The sequence below is a fragment of the Copadichromis virginalis genome, linkage group LG8, assembly GCF_057382275.1.
Source record: "Copadichromis virginalis isolate Kocher_CV1m ecotype Utaka linkage group LG8, C_Virginalis_male_GT1.1, whole genome shotgun sequence".
NCBI classification, from domain to species: domain Eukaryota; kingdom Metazoa; phylum Chordata; class Actinopteri; order Cichliformes; family Cichlidae; genus Copadichromis; species Copadichromis virginalis.
In genome coordinates, this window is record NC_140625.1 from 21,947,774 (window position 1) to 21,969,873 (window position 22,100).

At 40.6% G+C, this 22,100-nt stretch overlaps 1 protein-coding gene across 1 annotated transcript in view; it reads right to left on the reverse strand.

Moving 5' to 3' along the window:
* adam12a (ADAM metallopeptidase domain 12a) overlaps positions 1–21,290 on the reverse strand; it is a 79,583-nt gene extending 58,293 nt beyond the window's left edge. The window contains exons 1-3 of the mRNA XM_085466541.1: positions 20,830–21,290; positions 6,578–6,699; positions 1,803–1,876 (exon numbers count right to left, since the gene is read on the reverse strand). Coding sequence (XP_085322667.1) covers positions 1,803–1,876; positions 6,578–6,699; positions 20,830–20,935 — 302 coding nt within the window. The 5' untranslated portion in view covers positions 20,936–21,290. The remainder of the gene's footprint in view (positions 1–1,802; positions 1,877–6,577; positions 6,700–20,829) is intronic.
* Positions 21,291–22,100: the final 810 nt, after the last annotated feature.

Here is a 22,100-nt window from a genome sequence, read left to right on the forward strand (position 1 = left end):
TTAAAAAATGTGAAAGAAAATGCATTTGATGAACTTTGTGAAAAAGGCAGCAACCGCTACTCTGTCACACAGATCACGTTCACCTATCATTACGGCTGAACTGATCACATTCAGCCGTGCAGTGAAACCTCAATCATGTTTTGTAGCCAGCAATATTTATTAACAGATTTCTGAAAAAGAAAAGAAACCCCAAAAATAAATAGAGAAATCTGGGTGCTTAATTCAAATCTCTTCATCCTGGAACATTTTTTTCCCTACCTCTACAGATGTCGGCTGTGTTTGAACAACTGGGTTTCATCAGCGACGTAGAGCCAGTCTGACAGCAACCTCAGACAAGAACCTTCACTAAAAGTCAGCACAGCAGGTTCTGTTCTCGCTGTCGACACCGACCAAAGCCAACACACTTATCAACACGTCTCTTTCAACTCATGTCCTTTGTGTGTGTTTTGTCTTGTCAAACATATATGGCATTAAGTAGCTATTTTTTTGATGAAGTATTATTTTGACTTGCGACAGAACACTCATTGATAGTAATTAAACCTTTTTCTCGAGACTTGCTGCAAGCGTTGACAGTACATTGTGACAGATTGGTATTTGGAAAGCACAGAGGTTTGTTTGACTAAAGTGATTCCATCATGCTCAAGCTCATTAGAAAGATCTAGATTGCACCTCTCCATCATCCCTGTTTGTTCCTCTTGGCTATGGCTTTGAAACTAACACAGGACTTTACATTTCAAGCCACAGGACAATGATGGCAGTCATACCGAATGAAAATCAGATGGGCGATGTATGAGAACGTAAGGTGTTTCCACTGCTGCTGGTTGTGGGAAAAGCTTTGTTTCCATTTTAAAATGAAATATAGCGGAAGAAAATCTGACAATCTGAAAGACAGCTTTGCAAAATCCCCACCTGTGCAAAGCATGAATATTCAACAGGAAAAAAAAAACGAGTGTGATTTCCAATAAAAAAATATTTTCAGCGCAGGCAGCCATAAAAATTGCTGTAGCTAGTGTTGAAAGCTTTGTCCCACAGTTTGCAGGTGGAATTTACATATATTAAGTCTGGAAAACAAGTGAGATTCATGGCTAACGATGGTATAAAAACCCTTTCACACTCTCTCTCAGCTTCCCTCGCCCGCTTTCTCTCCATCACACAGACAGCTCTGCTTGTTCCTGGTTGCTCATGTGTGGCAGCAGGCTGGATGGAAAACATATTGCTCCATCAATCACGCCCCATCCTTCTCAGCAGTACGCTCAACTCCGACTGTCTGAGGCCACATTGAATGAGTCCTTCTGTAAAAATGCAAAGATGACAAATATTCCTCCTAACACTTCCACAGCTACATCTCTGTCAAAATCTATCTCCGCCAATGACCTCATCTCTTTCAAATGATGTTACTCCTCCTCGCCAGTCCCTTAACTGACATCATGTTGACAGTATCTTAATACGCAGAGCGCTGGGTGTCTGCGGTGTTCAAACAAAGCCTCCTTCTCCCCCGTCTTATGCCAATAGATCAAATGAAAAGATAGAGGGAGAAGAAGGAAGAAGACGTCGGTTTTCATCAGTCTGGCTGATGCTTCCAGGAATTTCTATCTTTCAAGTCTTTGTTTCAGCACACAAAAAGACTCGAGCACAGAGAGCCCTGGCATGCCCACACCACAGCGCAAAGAGACACTTCCTCCCTCTCGTTCTTTGGATAGATCCCCAGTTGTAGCCCCTGGGCACCGCATATGCCACCTATTTGTACTCCAGAAACCACGCAGTTGTAAGCTAAAGGCATGTATGAAAAGAGGGACACTTACTCATTTTTCTCTAGAGCCAGGAGCAGCTGTTCACTTTCCACTTCAATCAGGAGCTTCAGTGATGCTGGGTGGCTCTGAAGAGACAACAAGCAGGAGAGGAGATAGGAAAAATTAATTCTGGACTCTCACACACAGATTTTTGATTGAGGGAAGACTTGTTGTGACACTTGTTGCTGTTCGAATGCCGCAGCATTAGTTAGAAAATAGCTGTGTGGCAGTATAATGAAAAAAAAACCAACCCCAAAACACGAGAAACTTTACTCCAATCAGAATGAAACTTTGACTGAATCACCCAGCACTGTGAGAAAGGATGCAAGACGACTGTTTTCAATTGATCAGAGGAGTCGGAAATCCTTACGAAGCTACTTTGTATCTTAGAACAAGAGCTGAGAGGATTAGCGTTATGCTTCTATTGCATTTGACGTTAATCCTGCAGAAACCCATGAGTGTTCACACCCAATGAGTTACAACACCGTGCGTCTCTGTTAGAGTCAGATGAAGGGTCATATATATCACTTCTGTCAGTCACGCTGTGCAACAAACGTGCCTTCCTGTCTTCCCTCCGCCCCACACATGCGCGCACACACACACACACACACACACACACACACAACCTCTCTCTTTTAGTGTGATACCCTCACTCATACACACAAGCACAAAAAAAGAGAAATCCTCCTCTGCCTCACATTTTCCAAATTGCCAGGGCAACAACAAGCACACACAAACACATTTGACGCATGCAGCTCAATCTGGGTCAACTGCAGCAAAGAGCACTTCTCTGGGTTAAGTCATCCATCACCCCCCATGAAGAAGAATGTCTAGTGGATCATAAGAGGATGTGGAAGCAGAACACTTAAGGTTTCAGGCAGTAATATTGTCTGTGGGACTAAACCTTCCGCTATTTTCTGCAAACACATTTTTCCAAACACATGGTTAGGCTTACACTATATAATGGGTACAACCATCATTGTCTTCAGATGAATTACAGATGATGCAGAGGATATTTGGATTTGTTACTAGGCAGTTGCACTTAAATTAGCCTTCATGGCGAGTGTTCATTAAGAAATATTGTGGCACCTTGATCGTTTGGTTAAGACAAAACAAAATAATGCACAAATGAATTCAGTCAATAACACAACCTGGAAGCTTAGCTCAGCTTTGTGCTTTTATGTCTGCTTGCAGCCACGTACTTTGTTTGTATAGTCTAGGATTATATCAACAAACTGAGCCAAGGAGCCCACATTTCAAACACTTCATCGATGTTCCAGCGGGTTATTTAGCGCTTTCTTCCATTCTCAGATGCTGAATTCGAACAGCTGTCTGTGCTTGAAATATTAACATAAAGAAATGATTATGATTATGCTGACTGTATGTGATCCAATTCATTTAAATATATTTTACCTGACTGCTGTTCCTGATCTGTTAGTAAGTGATCTGGTTTTTTTTTGTTTTTTGATTTTTTTAAATTCACTTCAGATTGCATCGAATTTAAATGACTCCTACACTGAGACTATCTGTTAAATACACAAGCAATGTTACTTGTCAGATTACATTAATAGGAGATGAAAAAAAAAACTGTCAAGATAGTTAGGCTAGCCAAAAAAAAAAAAAAGAATATCATATTCAGTTGTGTTTCATAGTCAGTTTTGCAGAGACTTGGTTGGAGATCCAGCAGTGAGGCCCTGGGCCATGCACTGACAGGCTATGTCATCTTACTAGCCCCCAGGATTAGAACAACCAAACCTAGCACACAGATAGGTCTTAGGCCACCGAAGGTTCTTATCTATATCAGATATTATTAGGTCAGCCATGTTGCCTTGCAGTCACCTAGCAACAGGCTAAAATGTTACAATACCATCTCATTTATATCTACAAAAATCTGTTTAAGGCTAAAATAACTCATTTTACTATATAAACAACTCTGGCCACCCCAAGTTTTTACTTTTCTCAATCTGATTAAGTGTACTAGTTTCCCAACAACACAAACCTGCTAAACAATACTAAGCAATACTGTAGCATGGGTACTAGTGAACTTACCTCTGAACATAGATTACTGCAGAAAAGATACCTGTGCTAATTTAGTTTCCAGATCAATTTGATTCAAATTTGAATCATTTTGAATTTGATATGATACTGTTAATAATATTCTGCAGCACATGCAGAGTATGCATCATAGCTCCAGATAAGTATTCAACATAGCATTTCTACACATATCAGTTTACTACAGAAAGCATAAATCATTGCAATCAGCATACAATAACACGAAAAATACTAGGTTCAATATTACTGGCCACCTGAAATACAGATTTTTTTTTTATTGAGCGTTAACAGAAACAACTGCTGTGCAATGATGTGCTTTAACTTTGGAATGCTCAAACCTTGTAACAACAAGTTACAAATGAGCGTTATCTTCCACTTTACACACGGTATAAAAACTCAAACCAGGGTTTGGAGCTGTCACTTAAGTGAGCATGCCAAAACCAAAAGAAATCAGTTTAGATTTCGTAAAAAGAATTGTTGACGCTCACAAAGCAGAAGATAAATATACTAAGTTATCACAGTGTTTTCAAGTGTCAAGAACTGGAGTGAAAAGTATGATCAAGAAATTGAAAGAAAGCCACAAGCCTGGCAGAGGTAGTAAGAGGTTGGCAGTGAAAGATTTCAATGACTCTGGAAAGAAAAATAGTGAGATATGTGACTAAAGACCCCAGAACAACTGCCAAGACACTAGTGAATGACTTCAGGAGTTTTAGTCTCAAAGTAGACAATCACAAGAACACTGCACAAGAATAGACTGAGCTTGCAGACTGAGGAAAAACACAACACCACTTCTGCAGAAGAGATCCTTTCAAGGCAGACTGAAGTATGCTAAGGACATTCTGAAGAAAAAAATATGCATATTTGAAGCATGTTCTTTGGTCAGGTGAGATGAAACTAGAGCTCTTTGGCCATAGAAATGCTGATTATGTTTGGAGAAGAGGAGTACAACTAGAAGAATAGTCCCCAAAGTGAAACATGGTGGTAGAAGTATTATACTGTGAGGATGCTACAGTGCATCTGGAACTGGGAATCTCTTCAAGGTGTAAGGAATCATGAAGAATATGAACTAAAACTGTAAGCAATCTGCAGCAAAAGTGAGTCTGGATTATCACTTTGTCTTTTAAAATGATAAAAATAGCCTACACGAAGCCCTGACTTAAATGTCACTGAAAATCTGCAGGGTGAAGGTCCATCCAAGAACACCATCAAATCTGGAGGAGCTTGAGAGTAGGACAAAGAAGAATGGGCTTGGATTGCTCAGGAGGCACGTTCGAGACTTGCTGAAAACTACAACAGGACAAAAGGACTGCAGACTGTTACCCAGCAAAAAATGGAGGCACAAATAACATCACAGAGACTAATAATTTTGACGCTGGTAGTCGTTGGTTTTTGTAAAATCGTTTAGTTTTTGTATGGTAAAAAAAATAATGGAATCATGCAAAAATATATTGGGATATAATGGAAAAGCTGTGTTAAACTGACCCCAATGACCCCATCATTTTGCCTTCCATATAACTTTAGTGTACTAGGAGTCGAGTTGCACTTTTGTTTTTTTGATAGGTGTCAGTTGATCCTGAGACTTTGAACATTGGCTGATTTTTGTATTCATTTTCAGACCAGTTCCTCACCTCACCATTTAAAAGGAATGTACTTTTGCTTTTTAAGGCACTTAACCCTAACCTATGAATTATTCAAGTGTAAAAAAGGCATGCAAATCAAGGGATAAACCAGTGTTGCACCTACACATAACAGAAAATTTAGTAAAAGAAAAATGTTCACCTTTAGGCACATTGAATTTATTAAAAAATAAAAATAAAAAAAGAAAGAGAATAACAGTTTAATAGGCAAAAATATGATTTGTGCACCATTAAGATGAGCTATCAGCCACAATGTACAGGACAAAATAAGAAGTTGGAGACCTAAAAAATTATCCATAGCAGATAAACTGTGTATGTAGTCATGTCCTTAAAAATGAGAAAAACAAGTAAAAATCAAGAAAAGACTCAACTCTGACCCTTTGGAGGAGTGCCTGTCAAAAAAACATTCTTAAAGACAGAAAATGGAAAACAAAAGATTGAGGTATGCCAAATTAAACAAGAAGTGGACTGAACATCATTTGAATCAGGTGGTTCAAATATTCTCAATATGGAATATTGGAAATGTAATTTTTCAGCATGACAGTGATCCCAAACATATTGCCAATGCAGTAAAAGCATACCTGAATATAAAAAAAAAAAAAAAAAACACACACACACACACACACAATGGATCACTATCAGTCATGGATTAGCTTCCTCAGAACCTGGACCACAATGCATTGAAGCAGTGGTAGATCATCTTGACAGGAAAGCAAGCAAACATCCAAAAAAAAGCTTTGAATTTCCTTCAAGAAGCCTGGAGAACTATTTCTGAAGACTTCTTACCTAAGAGAGTTCGGGCTGTGTTGAAGGATAAAGGTGGTAATACCAAATATTGACTTTCAAGGTTGTTAAAATTGCACAAACTCTTGTTTTTGCCCTGTATATCATTTCCCATTTTCCTAGCAAAATATAAAGAAATGAGATGTGGCTTAAGGCTTACACAACACCATATATAAAAACACACCTAGGTCACAGGTGACACAGTAATACTAATATGCAAAGACAATTGATCCACTGTACGATGAACAGATGCTGAAAAGTAGACGAACAGTAAAATAAAAAAATATAAAAACATAAACGGCTACTATTGTCCACCTGGGATTTGAGCTGGCTGATTGGTTTCCAGTCTTTTCCAACAAGCTGAAGAGGTACTGTAGTCCCATAGTGTTTCTGCCTTGCTGTCGGTCTGTGTGGAACAACAGTGCTCGGAGGATTTCCTATAAAAGAAAATATAAAAACCAAGTGAGAATGCAGAGAAAACTTCAAAGTGTTCTTTATTCTAAATTCTCTCAGTATCTGCAAAAAAAAGAAAGAAAGAAAGAAAGAAAGAAAGAAAGAAAGAAAGAAAGAAAGAAAGAAAGAAAGAAAGAAAGAAAGAAAGAAAGAAAGAAAGAAAGAAAGAAAGAAAGAAAGAAAGAAAGAAAGAAAGAAAGAAAGAAAGAAAGAAAGAAAGAAAGAAAGAAAGAAAGAAAGAAAGAAAGAAAGACAGACAATGTCCACATTGTGTTCTGTGTTCACAAACTAGAGGAACATTTTCAAAACTGATTTTCTTCAAACAATACTGACAGCGAATTCCTCCTCGCTATTAAATCCTGAGCCTGGTGTTCATTAATAGCATCAGTCAGAGCACAACCTGACAGTGGAGCTGCCTTGTAATATAAAGTGTCACTTCAACAGAATCACAGCGTTTGTATATGTGATGACTTTTCTGCACCACAGCGTGCAATTAATGCTCCCTGAATGTATTTGTTTTTCATAGCTAACAATTATCTACGCTGACAAAATGCCATTTCCATTATATCTAAGCTGTTCCCAAACATATGTTTGTCTTCTTTTTATAGACCATCAGTAGAATGGAGCCCCTCTCCTCTGCCATAAAGACATAAATACAACAACACTAAATGGCACTCTCAGACATCAAGCGATGAAAACTGTTAACTTGTGGCAAAACCGTAACCACCCACTCTCACACTCGAGCTGCATAAATCTCCGTAGTTCTTGACTAATGGAGAGTTTTGAGCGAAGACGGCTTGACTTGCTGCTGCTGCTGCGATAACTCCTAACACAGGGCCAGTGTCCAGAATGCAGCGCAGGGATTAGACGTAGCTTTGGGGCATTGTTCCCAGCACGCTTTTATCTCCTCTCTCACTGTTCTGACAGGGTGTTAACTGAGCCTCCGAATGGCTACAACACTTGGGGCGCTGCTGTATTGCCAGTCATTTAAGAATATATCCATCTCCAAATCCAATACTCACGTCCCCAAAGTGAGCCGACAGGAAACGGCGGGAAAACAACCACTACCCGAGCAAGTCTACTACCTTTAAGCAAGACAGAAGCTGCAGCTTTTCTAAATAGTACATTATGAGCACGTACTGAGCCAGAATGCAATAGTGAGCCTCTGGAGGACACTGCTAACAGGGTTCCTGCAGTAATCAGCTCCCCGCATTGGGGAAGTTATTTTTCAGCTTGGGTCTCTTACTAAAACAGCAGGGGTTGTTAGAACCATTTGTTTCAGAGCAAACATACTAAATCAATTGTTTGCTTGCTTTCTGTTTTCTCCCAGTGATACTCCATTGAGCACTTCCAAACAGCAGAGAGACAGATTTAGTTTGAGTTTGATGTCAGTGCGTTTGTGGAAAGTTATGCGTGTGGTCGGTCTGTGCATAATATTTTGAACTTGAAACTTTACTCCATCTTAATTTTGAATAACATTCTAAGCACACATAAACATAAAGCAAACTCAAGGGAATATACTCATCCTTGATTATTATTTCCAGCAGATTCAAGGCGCTTCTTTTGAGGTTTCTGTCCCCTGCTGTCTCTCTACACATGACTCACCCATCTAAATTGCTGAGTCTGCCTATTATCCAGCATTAGTAAGCCAGGTCAGGCACAACACACCCCAGCTGAGCTTTGTTCTGGTTACCCTCTGAGGATACCACCACTCTGGAATACATCACAGACCCATTCCAGCTGATAGCAGAGAGCCAGAGGTGACCTGCTCAGCAGTTTCTATGCAACTTCATCCTGATGATGAGAAGCAGGCTTGGGCAAGGACGGAACGGCATAATACACAGAACAACAAGAGAAGCACTCCTACTCTAATTAGTCCCAGAAAACCACACTGTCTGGGGGAGGTGGACATGCTGAGTAAGGGAACAGATGACAACCTCTAAGGAAGGTATGGACAAATAAACACAAGAGACAAGGGGGAAAACTGTGGAAAGCTTTGACAGAGAAAGGTCAGGTTCACATTGTGGTTAGCCGATTTTTGATTTATATTGATGCATGAGCCTCATCATCTTTGGAGACGAGATTCACAACCATACAGCGTTGGGTTCCTTGACTTCAAAGTCCACAAGTGAATAACCCTTTTGCAAATGTGGTGTTCTTTGAGGTTTAATTCCTGCTTTTATGAATGGCATTATATTAGTGGAAATAGTCTGCAGGCTCATTTCTTTTCCACATGCTTGAGAAAGACATTAGGTAAAACTGAAGCATGACAGGACTGCAGTGTATGCAATGTGCAAGTGACTTTTGTTAGCTGGAATGTTATAAGAGCCACTAGAAGCATTAAGGGAGCGGTAAAAGTGGCACCAGATCCCAATGCCTTATTTATATACTCAATAACAGAGAGTGTAAACAGGGGTCTTAATAAAGCAGAGTTTTGGCCATGTTCACCTTCCTTTATGTTCCAGTGTACACAATGAGAGCTTGTACCACTTATATTGCCTCAATAAAGTCAATGCTAGGTGAGAGGTGTGCCTGTGTACTGAGAAATATGACTGTGTGTGTATTTGCCTGCGGGTGACAGAAACGTGATACAGATCCGTGACTGGATAAAGCAATAATTCTGGCTTTCCCTAGCAGCGTTCTTAAGAAAAATAACCAAAAATCTATTACATACTGAGCATGTGTAGTCAGTGTTTTATTATTTTACAGAGCATTACTGTGTTTGACTGGTTGATGGAAGGTGCAGAATATTCACTCTAAGAATAAACTGAGCGATTTGTGGCTCAAGTGCACCAAAGATTTGAATCTGGGATAAATTTGACTCTAGTTCCCGACCCTCAAAGCACAGAGGTTGTTTTAAAAAGTTTTTTAACAAGACTTCGGTCAAGGATTGCTGACGATTCTATCAATAACCCTGTTGAGAGGAGGCCAGAGTAGCTGGGGAACACATGCAAACTTTATATCATGCACAGTTGATCCAATGACAAAAGATACTGTACTCAAAACTGCAGATTCAGTTTCATTATGGTGCAGAAAGAAAAGTGCAAAGCAAGCCTGTAGGGTATCTTGTGGCAATCCATCTAAAAGACAGATATTTCAAGTTTAAAGTTAAACCTTTTGGTAGTCAAGTCAAAAATATTCCCCCGCTAGAGACAAAAAAAATATATCTTTACAAAATTTCAAAGCAATCCATCCATCCTATATTTAATACCTTTCAATTTCCAACTGTAGAGCCATGCGCCCTCCAGGGTTCTAGAAATCTAAGGAAGATCGTTGTTTGTTTTCCTGCTGCATTGATAATCTTAGGGACCCTTGAGCAGAAAGCACTGATTTATTGATCTAGAGCAACAGAATCACTGGTGCTAAAACTGGGCAAAAGTCTGGTTGTAAAATTTGCACTTTTTAACATTTTGGCTTCATTTATGCATCTCTGAAAGAACAGCCACAAGACCAGTTTTATCCTAGACATTAAAGAGTCTAAATGTACTTTTTTCCTGATGCTGTTTCACAGTGAAGCATTTCTTGGCATTGTCAGTGCTCCTAAAAGAATGCTTTTCCACAGCCTTTGAGCTGCTGGCCGCAGGGAACAGATGACCTTCCTCAGTTCTTAGCAGATCTCAGACATATTCTTACCAGCCTGTCACAACTCCAGCTCTTCCCTTTTTCCTTCTATCCATCACACTAAAACAAATCAACACAATTCTTCCTCTTTATTATATCCCAGAGCCCAGTTGTTTGGAACCACAACTCTCTCTTTGACAGACAACCATATAATAATGTATTCATAACAATTGTGGTTTTTGATTGATTGATTGATTGAATCTTTATTTTGAACATGTTGAAAAAGTATAAAAAAAAAATAGAATTAAAAGAGACAAATGAACAAAGCAAACAAAAGGAAAACGAGCAACCACAACTCCAAATAACGTCCATGTTCAAAAAGGAGCAGGAAGAAGCATAAGCTTATTTAATCCCAATTGTGGTTTTTCCAACACAAATGGCATGCTGTTCTTTTTATCTGCGTACTTGATGAGGCCGTGCCCCTCACATGCATGCAGGTCCTCAGTGAGATGGGATACAGGCTTCACATATGTGGATACATCAATCAAGAGCAATCCAAATGACAGCCATTCTTAGCCTGATGACTGGCACAACAAAAGCCCACAAGGACACACTCCAAAGTGACTTTGACAGCAATTCTCTCCGATCTTGAAAATGTTAAGATTTGAAATGGGAAAAATAACGCCTTTGACAGCCTCAAGGAGACTCTTTGACAAGCAAAACCCCATCAACGGTACAAAAACAAGTGAAGAGGACACATGCATCCACAACTGTTTTAGACAAGTTTATAGTGGTGTGAACCAAGCAACATTAACTCAAGCACCATAGTGTCAAGTACCATCTGAGCTCCTTGTCCTTCACACCACTACAGTTTAGGCAACACTGAATGCCATAAATCAGTGCATAGTGAATAAGCATTTATGTACCAATATAGATTCTACTTGTATCAGTGATAAGTTTCGTATTTCTACACAATAAAGATAAGGAACAGCAGGAAGAAAACAATCTCAGTCTAAATCTGGAAACCATATTTCACTAGGATTGCAAAGTGGTAATATTACTCATTACAAAAACATGGCTCTCTCTGACAATGTAACAACACCCTACGTTTATGCAACCTCTATGGTATACAGTATCCATCATTTTGCCTATATATTGCATTAAACATTAAGCATTACTAGTATCGCTGGTCCTGCTGTGGAAGCTGTTCAGAGGGGCATATTGGAACAGTAGAAAATTAAAATTCAAAAATGTTCTGCAATTTGTAACCAATTATTGCCCTGAAGCTTATCTGCTCTGCCAAAACTGGCATACACACACAAAAAAGATTTATAGAGTTGATAGACTTTTTATAGGCAGCATAACCTGTAGCTCTAGGCTGCTGTTAATCGTGACATAACTTAAAAATCATTAAGGCTTCTACTTTTCTACTTTTGTCCACCAGAGAAAGATCCAAAATCTGTAGAGATAGCATTTTTTAGCACTGGTAACTTCCTGGTTTCGGTATGTAATTTCACGAGTAGGGACCAAAAAACATTTAAACGTGCTTGGTTGCGTGCAGATCGAAAGTCCTGCTTTTATCTGACAGTTCAGCTTAAATGTGTCTTTATTTACAGTGTGAAAATAAACAATGCAATGACTTGACACATGGAACAGGAAGTCTTGGAACAGATTTCCACATATCTCTTGGCAACCCTGGACCCCTGAAACACTGGCCAATGCCCCCAGAGGCAAAGTCAACAGCAGAATCAACTAAAATGTCTAATGTCATGTAAAGTAATGAAACATTAGCCCCATCTTGAACAGCTACTGCAATAAAATTTTGCTTGACTATTATTCTAACAGTAGTAGTACAAAGTAATACAGTACAGGGTGTATTTAAATGCTTGAATACTTGCAATGGATTACTTTTAAACTGCCGTATAGGTGACTTAACTAAGACTACAATGGAAAAGCAAGAAAATGGACGTGAAATAGGAGCATGTGGGATTAATTAATTAGAACAGAGTAATGAGTTCAGTCGACCTTCTGCATGTGGAACTATGACACAACATGAGGGGGGGAAAAGCATGAAAATGTCATGTCCTTGGATCCATATGAAAATGTGTTCTTGATAAAGCAAATCAAATAAAAAGAACACTTTTTTTCTGCATCAAGAGCATGTGTCCGCAGATGCTTACTGTCTTTAATCAGAGTTCTGACTGGATTGGGGACACGATCCAGAAAAGTTTCTAAGCCCAAAATTGGTTCTGACATCAGGCCATGGGGCAAGAAAGAAGAAGAAAAAAAATTGGCTATTGTTCATTTATTAATGGGTGATTGACAAGCATATCACGAACTCAATTTATCCCCAATCAGAGTGGGCAATTTATGCTAATTCAAAGAGAATGGGAACAGAATGATGAACGATACATCGAAAGGAAGATCCATCAAGTAGACACTTTTTCGTAAATGACCTTGACACTCAAAAGCACTGAACTTTGATCGTGTTCCTTATCTCTTTGAGTCCTTGAAGATCTTCTCTAGGTCCAGGGTGAATTATTATCGTGGCATTACTGACTTTTTTCTAAGTTTCTTTTATGCGTGTCAAGAACAAAAAATGCCCATCTCAAATTCCAACAGTCCAAGATGAGATCAGACTGCTTGTTGTGGTTAGCCAGCTGAGTAAAATCAAAGCATATTCAGAATTAATTCACATTTTTTATATTCTCTAAATCGTTCCAAAAACAAAAATCAAGACTGGCTTCTTTTTTTAGGTTCTCTCATTTTCGTTGTAGAAAGAATATCCCTATCAGCTGAACAACCGCCCCACTTTGAGCTCTTGAAACTAAGGACTGTCACTATTGTCAGGCTTTTTCTTTGTTTTGTTTTTACACTAAGAAGCAGATATAAATGCTAAAAGTAATTGGTACTTGGATCCACATGAAAAAGAGAAAGCCAAGAAAGTGCCACATTTCAAAAACAGGCCTTAAGATCGCGCTCACCACTTTATCGACAAATCCTCTGCTTGTTACCTGTAATTTGTTAGTGGAGCCACAGCTCTGAATTCATAAAGACTGTTCAGCAAAGGTGAAAAGTGCCTGGTAATATTGGCTCGACTCCACGGTAAACACTTCACTCAGTTGGGGGGTCATTATGTCAACACCCAAAGGGTTGCATTAGGGAGCATAGAAACCTGTATGTGACATCATGGTAACAGGAATCTACACATACTGGAAAACAGGGCCTCCTTGAATTAAATCTAATTAGGTAGCAATGTGTCAAGAGCCACAGCAACGTAGGCTGTTAATGGTTGTCATTAATGGAGGATACATTTTTGGGGTGTATATTTAGGGTCATAACCAAATCATTTAACACTAAGCTCCCTCTACCGGTAAATAGCTCTTTTGTATGCTCTCTCTCTCATATACTCAACTCATTTACTGTCACACTACCCTGATGTCAGCACATATATTACTCTATGGGAAATAGATGGTCCTGCAGCAAAAATTTCCCCTTGGCTCAGCAGGAGGTTAACTCTGTCTGAGAAACCAGTGCTGTTACACCTCCGGCTGGGTGACAATGTTACCCTTCCTCCCTCCCAGTCCCTCCCTGCTGCATGGATTGTGCTTGCTGCCTGGTTTGGACGCTTTGCCTCAGCATCGAAGGTCAGAGTCAGGTAGCTTTTAAAGTGGAGCTGCGTGAAAGCTTGTTAATATGGTTCCTGTGATAGATTTCATTTACAACTCCCTAGAAGACCTTTCTGCCATGGGAAGCACATGCCTGGCGCACAATCAAAGCCGCCTAACAAGTCATATAGCTCAAGGATTACAACAGCAGGGACTGACATTTAAGTGTTTGACGAAGCCAAAATAGCTCTGGCATGGTTATTTGATTAATCAATTAGCGCGTCAACAGAAAATAATGCAAATCAGATTTAAATATACATCAATTCTGTTCATGTAACTAATTCATTATGGCAAAAGTGCAAAACATTCGTTTTTTTCTTGGGAGGTTTCATGAAGGGAAAAAGTCATTACTAAATCATACTTGCTCTTGTGCACTCAAGTTAGTAATTTGTGCACACACACTCTTTTGACATTCCCAAATACAAATGTAAGGATTCACATAATTATTCGTCGTATCAGTGTAATTTGTACAGCTTTTGAGGTTTTGTCACACAGAAACAATTGAAGGTGTATCAAATTACAATTTTAAAAAAGGTGCTACTATTTTCTTTTTTATATGAAAACCAAAAACAACCAACCCAAACTTTTAACAAGGCTGGACTGGTCAAGGTTGTGCTTCAAACTGTCTTCAGTTTTTGATGTGCGGCTCGTGCTGCTTCACTTAAAAATACATCACAGCTCCACCTATGAACCAGAACTCGAACAGACACAGACAAAGCCAAAGACACAACAGGAGAATTTCACTGCAGCCAATTTGTCAGAAACTGGCCAAGGTAGGAGGTGACCTGTCGAGCTCCTGTTAACATGTGCGCCCATTAAGAAACATATTGCAGCTTGCTTCCTTTTGTGACAGGAACAGGGCATGTAAAATCTGGCAGGTGGCTAGATAAGGAAAAAAAATTCTGTTTTTCAAACCTTAAAGGAAGATGATGACTGCTACTCAGATGTGCATGTTTCCTGCATGTTTGAGTGTGGTATGTTCATTTCTGAAATGCTCAGTGCATTAATGCTTGATACAGCCAAGTTAATTACTGGTATCACCATTTACCTAAAACCAGTATTAACTCTAGCAGATGCACGTACACTCAGCATCTCCAGGGTTTGCAGTGAACAGTCTGAAAAAATGAAAATACCCAGAGAGCAGCAGTTCTCTGGGTGAAACCGCTTTGTTGATGCCACAGGTCAGAAGGTAATGGCCAGATTGGTGACAGAAAGGAATTTGAAGGCAACAGAAACTCAAATGACCCCCTTTTACAATCAGGATATGCAGAAGAGCCTCTCTCAAAGCATAAATCGTCAAAATCCAAAAGCTGATGGACTACAGCAGCAGAAGACCACACCAAAACTCAACTTAAGAACACTTGAAACACATTACCACCAGGTTCTGATGAGTCTAGATTTTTGCTCCCATATTAAGATGGTAGGGTCAGAGTTTGCCATGACAACATTAAAGGATGGATCCATCCTGCCTTCTATTAACAGTTAGGCTGGTTGTGGTGATGTAATGGTTTGAGGGATATTTTCTTGAAACATTTTGGGAACCTTAATACCAAATCAGCTTTGTTTAAGCACCACAGCCTACCTGAGTATCGCTGCTGACCATGCCTTTATAATCACAGAATAAACATCTTCTGGTGGCTGCTTTCAACAGGACAAGATGCCACGTCACAAACCTCAAACCCTTTCAAACTGTTTCTTGAACATGACAATGAGCTCTCTGCACTCAAAAGGCTTCCACAGTCACCAGATCTTAATCCAATAGAGCACCTTTGGGATTTGGTGGAACAGGATATGTAGCCAACAAATGTGAAGCAACTGTGTGCTGTTATCATGTAAATATGGAACAAAATCTTAGAAATGTTTGCAGCACCTTGTTGAATCGATGCCATCAAGAATTAGGGCAGTTCTAAAGCCAAAGCGGGAGTCCAACCCTGACTAATAAAGTGAGTGATGAGGGTAGGAGGAGAATTAGCATTACAACTCTATGAGATGCAGTCTTCAGACTTTACAAATGCATAGCTGTGTTAAAAATAAAGGCCAAGCTGTAATTTGAATGTAGTTAAATTGGCTAACATTGAGCATAGGTGCCACAAGGCATGATGAGCTATAGTCTGTTGACGGTTTTACACCCATGCATCATGCCTTTATTGTCATTGTACATGTACGGCAACATTATGGATGCTCCTAGCCAACTGTGCAGGAATAAAACACAAATAGTAAGACAGCAGGAATAACTAACAGGAGAAATATATACAATCAAGACAAAGTTACACAAAGTGCTTCGAAGTAGTGCAATACACTTAGTCTGAAAAGAGTCCGTATGTGAGTGGCCTGAGTGATGTGGGTTACTCAGACCACGGCTCAGATTGGTGAGGTAAGTGGGCAGAGGCGGTGTGTGGGGGATAGTGTTTTTTAACAGTCCGAATGTCACAGGGGAAGAAGTTGCTTTCGAGTCTGAAGGCGTGGGATCTGACCAGAGGGCAAGGGGTCAAGCAGGTGGTGGGCGGGGTGCAAGGGGTCACCTGTAATGGCCCTGCTTTTTCTGAGACAGGAGGATCTGCCAATGCCCTTCAGAGGTGGCAGAGGGAGGCTGATGATTTTTTAGGGCAGTGATAATTACCCTCTGCGCAGCCATTCTGTTCTCAGTTGTGGCCCAAACACCCAGGCAGTATGACACTAGCATCCCCAGGCTTCTACCTTTCTACCTATAAAACCCGGAGAGCAGTCAAATGGTGGAAGTGGAAGCTAAATTGGCTAGTCATTCATATGTATATTAGGCTGTTAAGTAGGAATTCTGGAGGGAGGGGAGTGGGGGTGGGGGAGTGGAGTGTTTCAGTTTGCCATCTTGGGGAGAAATCAACACACATGGGTGTATGTCCTTTGTTGCTGACATTTATTGATAAAAACAGTACAAAAAACCAACCATTTGTACACATATTTACAAATAATTCAACATTGTCAGCAATCACTCACAATCCTGGCACTGCCATGGTACCTGTAGTCTGCATTTACCACATGTGTATCTTTTGCAGTGAACACATCGCACAGTGGCCTGATTTTTCTTGCATTTGTGTTTGACCTGACACGTGGCTCTTTTTCCAGCTTTTCCCATCAAAGACTCGGTGCTGTTTCCTGCAGTATATTGCAAGTAAACCTGACAAGTTTGGGATCAAGTTTTGGGTGGCTTGCGACCTAAAATCCAAGTACATTTGCAATGTCTTCCCATATCTTGGCAAGGACCCCAGTCGTCCCACTGGGGAGAGACTTTCTGAAAATGTAGTAATGAGGCTGATGGAACCATTCCTAGACAAGGGCAGAAATGTTACCACGGACAATTTTTTCACATCGCTTTCACTGGCACAAAAACTTCTTAGACGGAAAACCACCATCCTCGGCACAGTCAACAGGATTCGCAGGGAAATTCCTCAATCCACTAGACAGACAGATCGCAATGTATTCACCACTCAGGTATGTTGCAGGTCTTTTGTGGTTCTATGTTTATGTGTTTCATTGTGTGTAAAAGGGCTATGAAAATAACAATTTATCTTATTTCTTAGGTGTTTTCAACCTCTGCTGCCACGCTGACGGCGTATGCGGCCAAACGGAAGAAGACAGTCTATATTCTTAGCAGCATGCACAGCGTGGTTCAGACTGATAACACCACCAAAAGGAAGCCAAACACTGTCACCCTTTACAACAAAACAAAGTGTGGCGTGGATGTGATGGACCAGATGGTTCGGGAGTACACTGTCCGCAAAGGAACACGGCGCTGGCCAGTCGCCGTGTTTTATAACATGATTGACATGGCAGCACTGAATGCACATGTGCTGTATCAAGCATGCACCGGGACGAAGGAAAGACGGGTGGACTTCCTGGTGGCGCTTGCAACAGAGTTGGCTCACTCTCATGTAGCTGCGAAGAAGGCAAGAAAAGATCAGTTGCTTCGGGCAGAACCCTCCACACCTAGCCCTGGAAAAAGAGCCACGTGTCAGGTCAAACACAAATGCAAGAAAAATCAGGCCACTGTGCGATGTGTTCACTGCAAAAGATACACATGTGGTAAATGCAGACTACAGGTACCATGGCAGTGCCAGGATTGTGAGTGATTGCTGACAATGTTGAATTATTTGTAAATATGTGTACAAATGGTTGGTTTTTTGTACTGTTTTTATCAATAAATGTCAGCAACAAAGGACATACACCCATGTGTGTTGATTTCTCCCCAAGATGGCAAACTGAAACACTCCACTCCCCCACCCCCACTCCCCTCCCTCCAGAATTCCTACTTAACAGCCTAATATACATATGAATGACTAGCCAATTTAGCTTCCACTTCCACCATTTGACTGCTCTCCGGGTTTTATAGGTAGGAATCCCTAAAATGATGGCTCGCGGGGGTTTAAGTGATGAGCGCTAGGAGTGCTAGGAGTCCAGCAGCAGCTCCCAGGTTATGTAAGATAATTTCTAGTATGATTTCTTTCTTTTTTTATAGAGTAATGTATATAATAACGTGATGTTTTTGGGGTGAAATACTGATGGGGTGGAACTTGAATTACCACGGACAGATTTGACACTGGCAAGACATATCAGAGCCAACTGACCTCTGACCAAACAAGGGAAGACAGACTCTGGGAATGACATGCTGAGTCGAACTCTGACCTGTCTGGGTGTGAAAGCCAAACGAGAAAGTCCAGAGCCAGGATCAGGTTTCAGCTCGTGTTTTAAACGTTTGCTGGAGAGGTCAAACAAGTCCACGGCAGATTTGAAGAAATTAATGTAACACATGTAGGGTCAGGCCACATGAGCACAGTCCAGATATTTTCCCTCTTATATACAAATATCCCCACTGCGGAACGACGACTGGTTGATCAATCTATCTTGATGCACAACTACAGATCAGCCAGTTCTTCTTACCAGTCTCCTGGGTCTTAAATATCCTGAACAACTCATCTGGAAGAACTGAATCCATTCGTACTGAGAAGATACTAAATGCCTTAGACCTGAGATGGGTCACATCACGGTGATAATGTCACTCTAGGGGAGGACACTGTTTGCTAAAGGAATTTTTTACTACAGTCCAAAAATATATTCACAGCTCAGCTTTCGTTTGTCAGAGGGTGCAGCACGCAAGCTGCATGCAGCGCTCAAGGCAGAGGCAGTCATGTTGGCCGAAGCAGTACATCTGGCTCGTAAATACTCACTGACACTAAAATGTGTCAACCAATGGGAGGAAATCATTCATAAACGATGCCCAGCCAGGACAGGAACATGCATAAGACAGACAGGGAGAAAATCGACATGAAAGTTGAAGGAAGGGTGTCATTAAATATGTATGCAAACACAACATTGCACTGAGTCGCTCCTTCAGCTGCCTTAGATTTGGATGAAACCCACAGTCTAGAGACGAAGTAGAGCCACATGAAAATGAGCAGTAATTATCCTCACTAATTATGCTTTGCATTAAGTAAGGCTACAACTAATTACTTTCATTGATCACAAAAATTATTTTTTGCACAACTTGTCCAAGAAATCATGAAGAAAAAGAACCCCTCTCAAGTTTAGAAAGTGAAATATACCATCTTTGTTTTGCCTGTTTTGTCTGGTCAGAAATGTCTTAATGATTAAAGGGACCACCAAAATCATGGCTGCAAACTTTTTTGTGGGTTGTAATGAAGAATACCCTCCATCAATTTTCCCCATCAGCCCAAATTACTTAAAAGCTGGTAATATTCTGCCGATACAGACAGTCTCAGACTCTCACAGACCGATCAACTGACAATGATCGTTTTCGATGAGCCCGGCCCCGCGGGAAATGCACATCAAGGCTAACGTCTGACGATGATGAACTGTTGATGAATAAATGAACAACTTCCTTATACTTCAATCCCAGTCTCACACATTTGCCCTTCCTGGTAATTAATTCCCAGGATTCACACAGTGAGTGTCGTGACTGTCAGTGTGTTTAGAAGTTACTGAAATGCAGCTCCTCGACTCACCACAGTTGCAATTTTATTGTGTGTGGCATCCTTGTTGAATCTCACCTAGGGCGTAGAATGCTGGTGACTCAGATGACACGAGCCCAAAGGCTTGCAGTCACAATGCCAGATAAACAAACAAACAAACAAACAAGCACATACTAGTATATAAAAACAACCTGACTTCACATTTGAACATCTCCTCAGTACAGCCCCTTTGTCATGCTGCTGCTGGGAACCCATACACATAATTCAGGCTTCATAAAAGCTTCTCACTTGATTAACTTCAAATCAACTATGGGCTTTTATTTTTAAATTTAACACTAGAGAAACCCTGGAATTGAAAAAGTGAAATATGCTTAAAGTGCCTTGAAGTATGCTTTTAAAAGCACCAGCAAAACGCCAAAAGTGTTACAACTGATTACTAAAGAGACTTTCAGCACCATCAATTATACAGCAGCTCCTCTTTTTTGCGGTACACAGTGGGTGGACTTGGAACAAAAAATAAAAAAAATCATGTTCTGCTGCTCACACATGGAGAGAATGAGTGTGAACCATGAATTAAGCAAGTTTTTGTACTTGAAGATGTATCCCTGCACCCCAGCATGTGTTACATATCTGTCGGTCTGATGTAGCAACTAACAGCTGCATATATAAAACACGATGTATCCCACGCTGCCAAAAGGGAGACACGAATGAAGAACAGAATGAATCGGAAAAACATATACACAAGAAACACAGTGCATATAGACGGATGCTACAGGGTCATTTAAACTGACAAAAAAAAAATAAAGCTTTTTCTTCGCGTTTAAAAGAAAACACAGGAAAATAATCTGCTACTTTTACGCACGGACTTTCAGTATACCCTCCCTGGTAACATATGGCAAGACCCCTTCTTTCCCCTTCTTACCTTTGACAGATTTTAAGAGCATCCTGTCACACACCGACAAAGTGACAGTTAAAGCCTGAAGTGCTGTCAAAATAACAAACTTCACACTCCAGCTCTCGGGGTTCATGATGCTGAAGCGTGGAGGGGGACTAGCCAACTGTCTTTCACTGCAGCGCAACCATCATACAGTTCCAGTCCAACAACAGCTGATGTGCAAGAGCCTCCCCACAAATGAAACGACTTCCTGAAATGTGATCAAGTATATGACCGGTGCTTTAGGAAATCCCAAAGACAGCTGATTCGAGTCCACTCACTTCGTCCCCATTCAAAGATGTCCAAGTGCGAAGCCGCTCGCGCGTAAGTAAAAACTGTGGAGAGCGATGAAAATATTGACAAAGGCACGAGCCGCTGCTGTCTCTCAGTCGCCCAACTGGAATGACATCAATTCCACAGCAATTACTGGCGAGGAGTGTTGTCTTATGAGTAGCGACCATGTGCTTCAATGATGCGCTCCGCGAGGTCCTAAAGCCACCGCCAGGGCACACAAATGGCAACCAGGCTGTCAAGTTAGACGCAAAAAACAAGCAATTTCCGGTCCCATTTTTCAACAAGAAGGCAACAGTTCCATGGAGAATAAATAAATAATTTAGGGCAAAATCGATTCTTTTGATGGAAAAAATTTACTGGATTTATATCCTCAAGTTTCATTTAAAGCCATCCTTTTGAACACAGTGTGTTCCAAAAGCTACAGCAAAAACCTGCATGAATCCAATTTAACCAATTTTGTATGCATTTGTTAAAGCATAAGTCTGGCAAGTGCACAGGCTGAGAGATATTATAAGGTTTTATTTTGAAGTTCTTAATTATCGTGAATCATCGGCCCCCATCTCACCCTAGCATCCTCTTGTGTCACCCCAACCCCCTGCATCTTCTCTGTACTCTTCCTGTTTTCCTCCTACCTGGCAGCTCCAACATCCTTTGCCCAGTTTATCCACAATCCATCCCCCGCACATGTCCAAACCATCTCAGCCATGCTTCTAACTTTGTCTCCAAACCGTTCAACTTGAGGTGTCCCAATACTCATTTTTAGTCTTGTCAGTTCTGGTCACTCCCAACCTATTGGGACTATTATCTTTCTGTCGCAAATCGCCCCTGACACTGGTCCCCACCCACTCCTACCTGCCTGCATTCTCTTCTTCACCTCTCTTGCCCACCGTTCGTTGCTGTAGACGTAGACACCCTTTTATTCTGAAGGTAAACCAGGTTATTTCATTCCTCTTTCCTGGTATTCC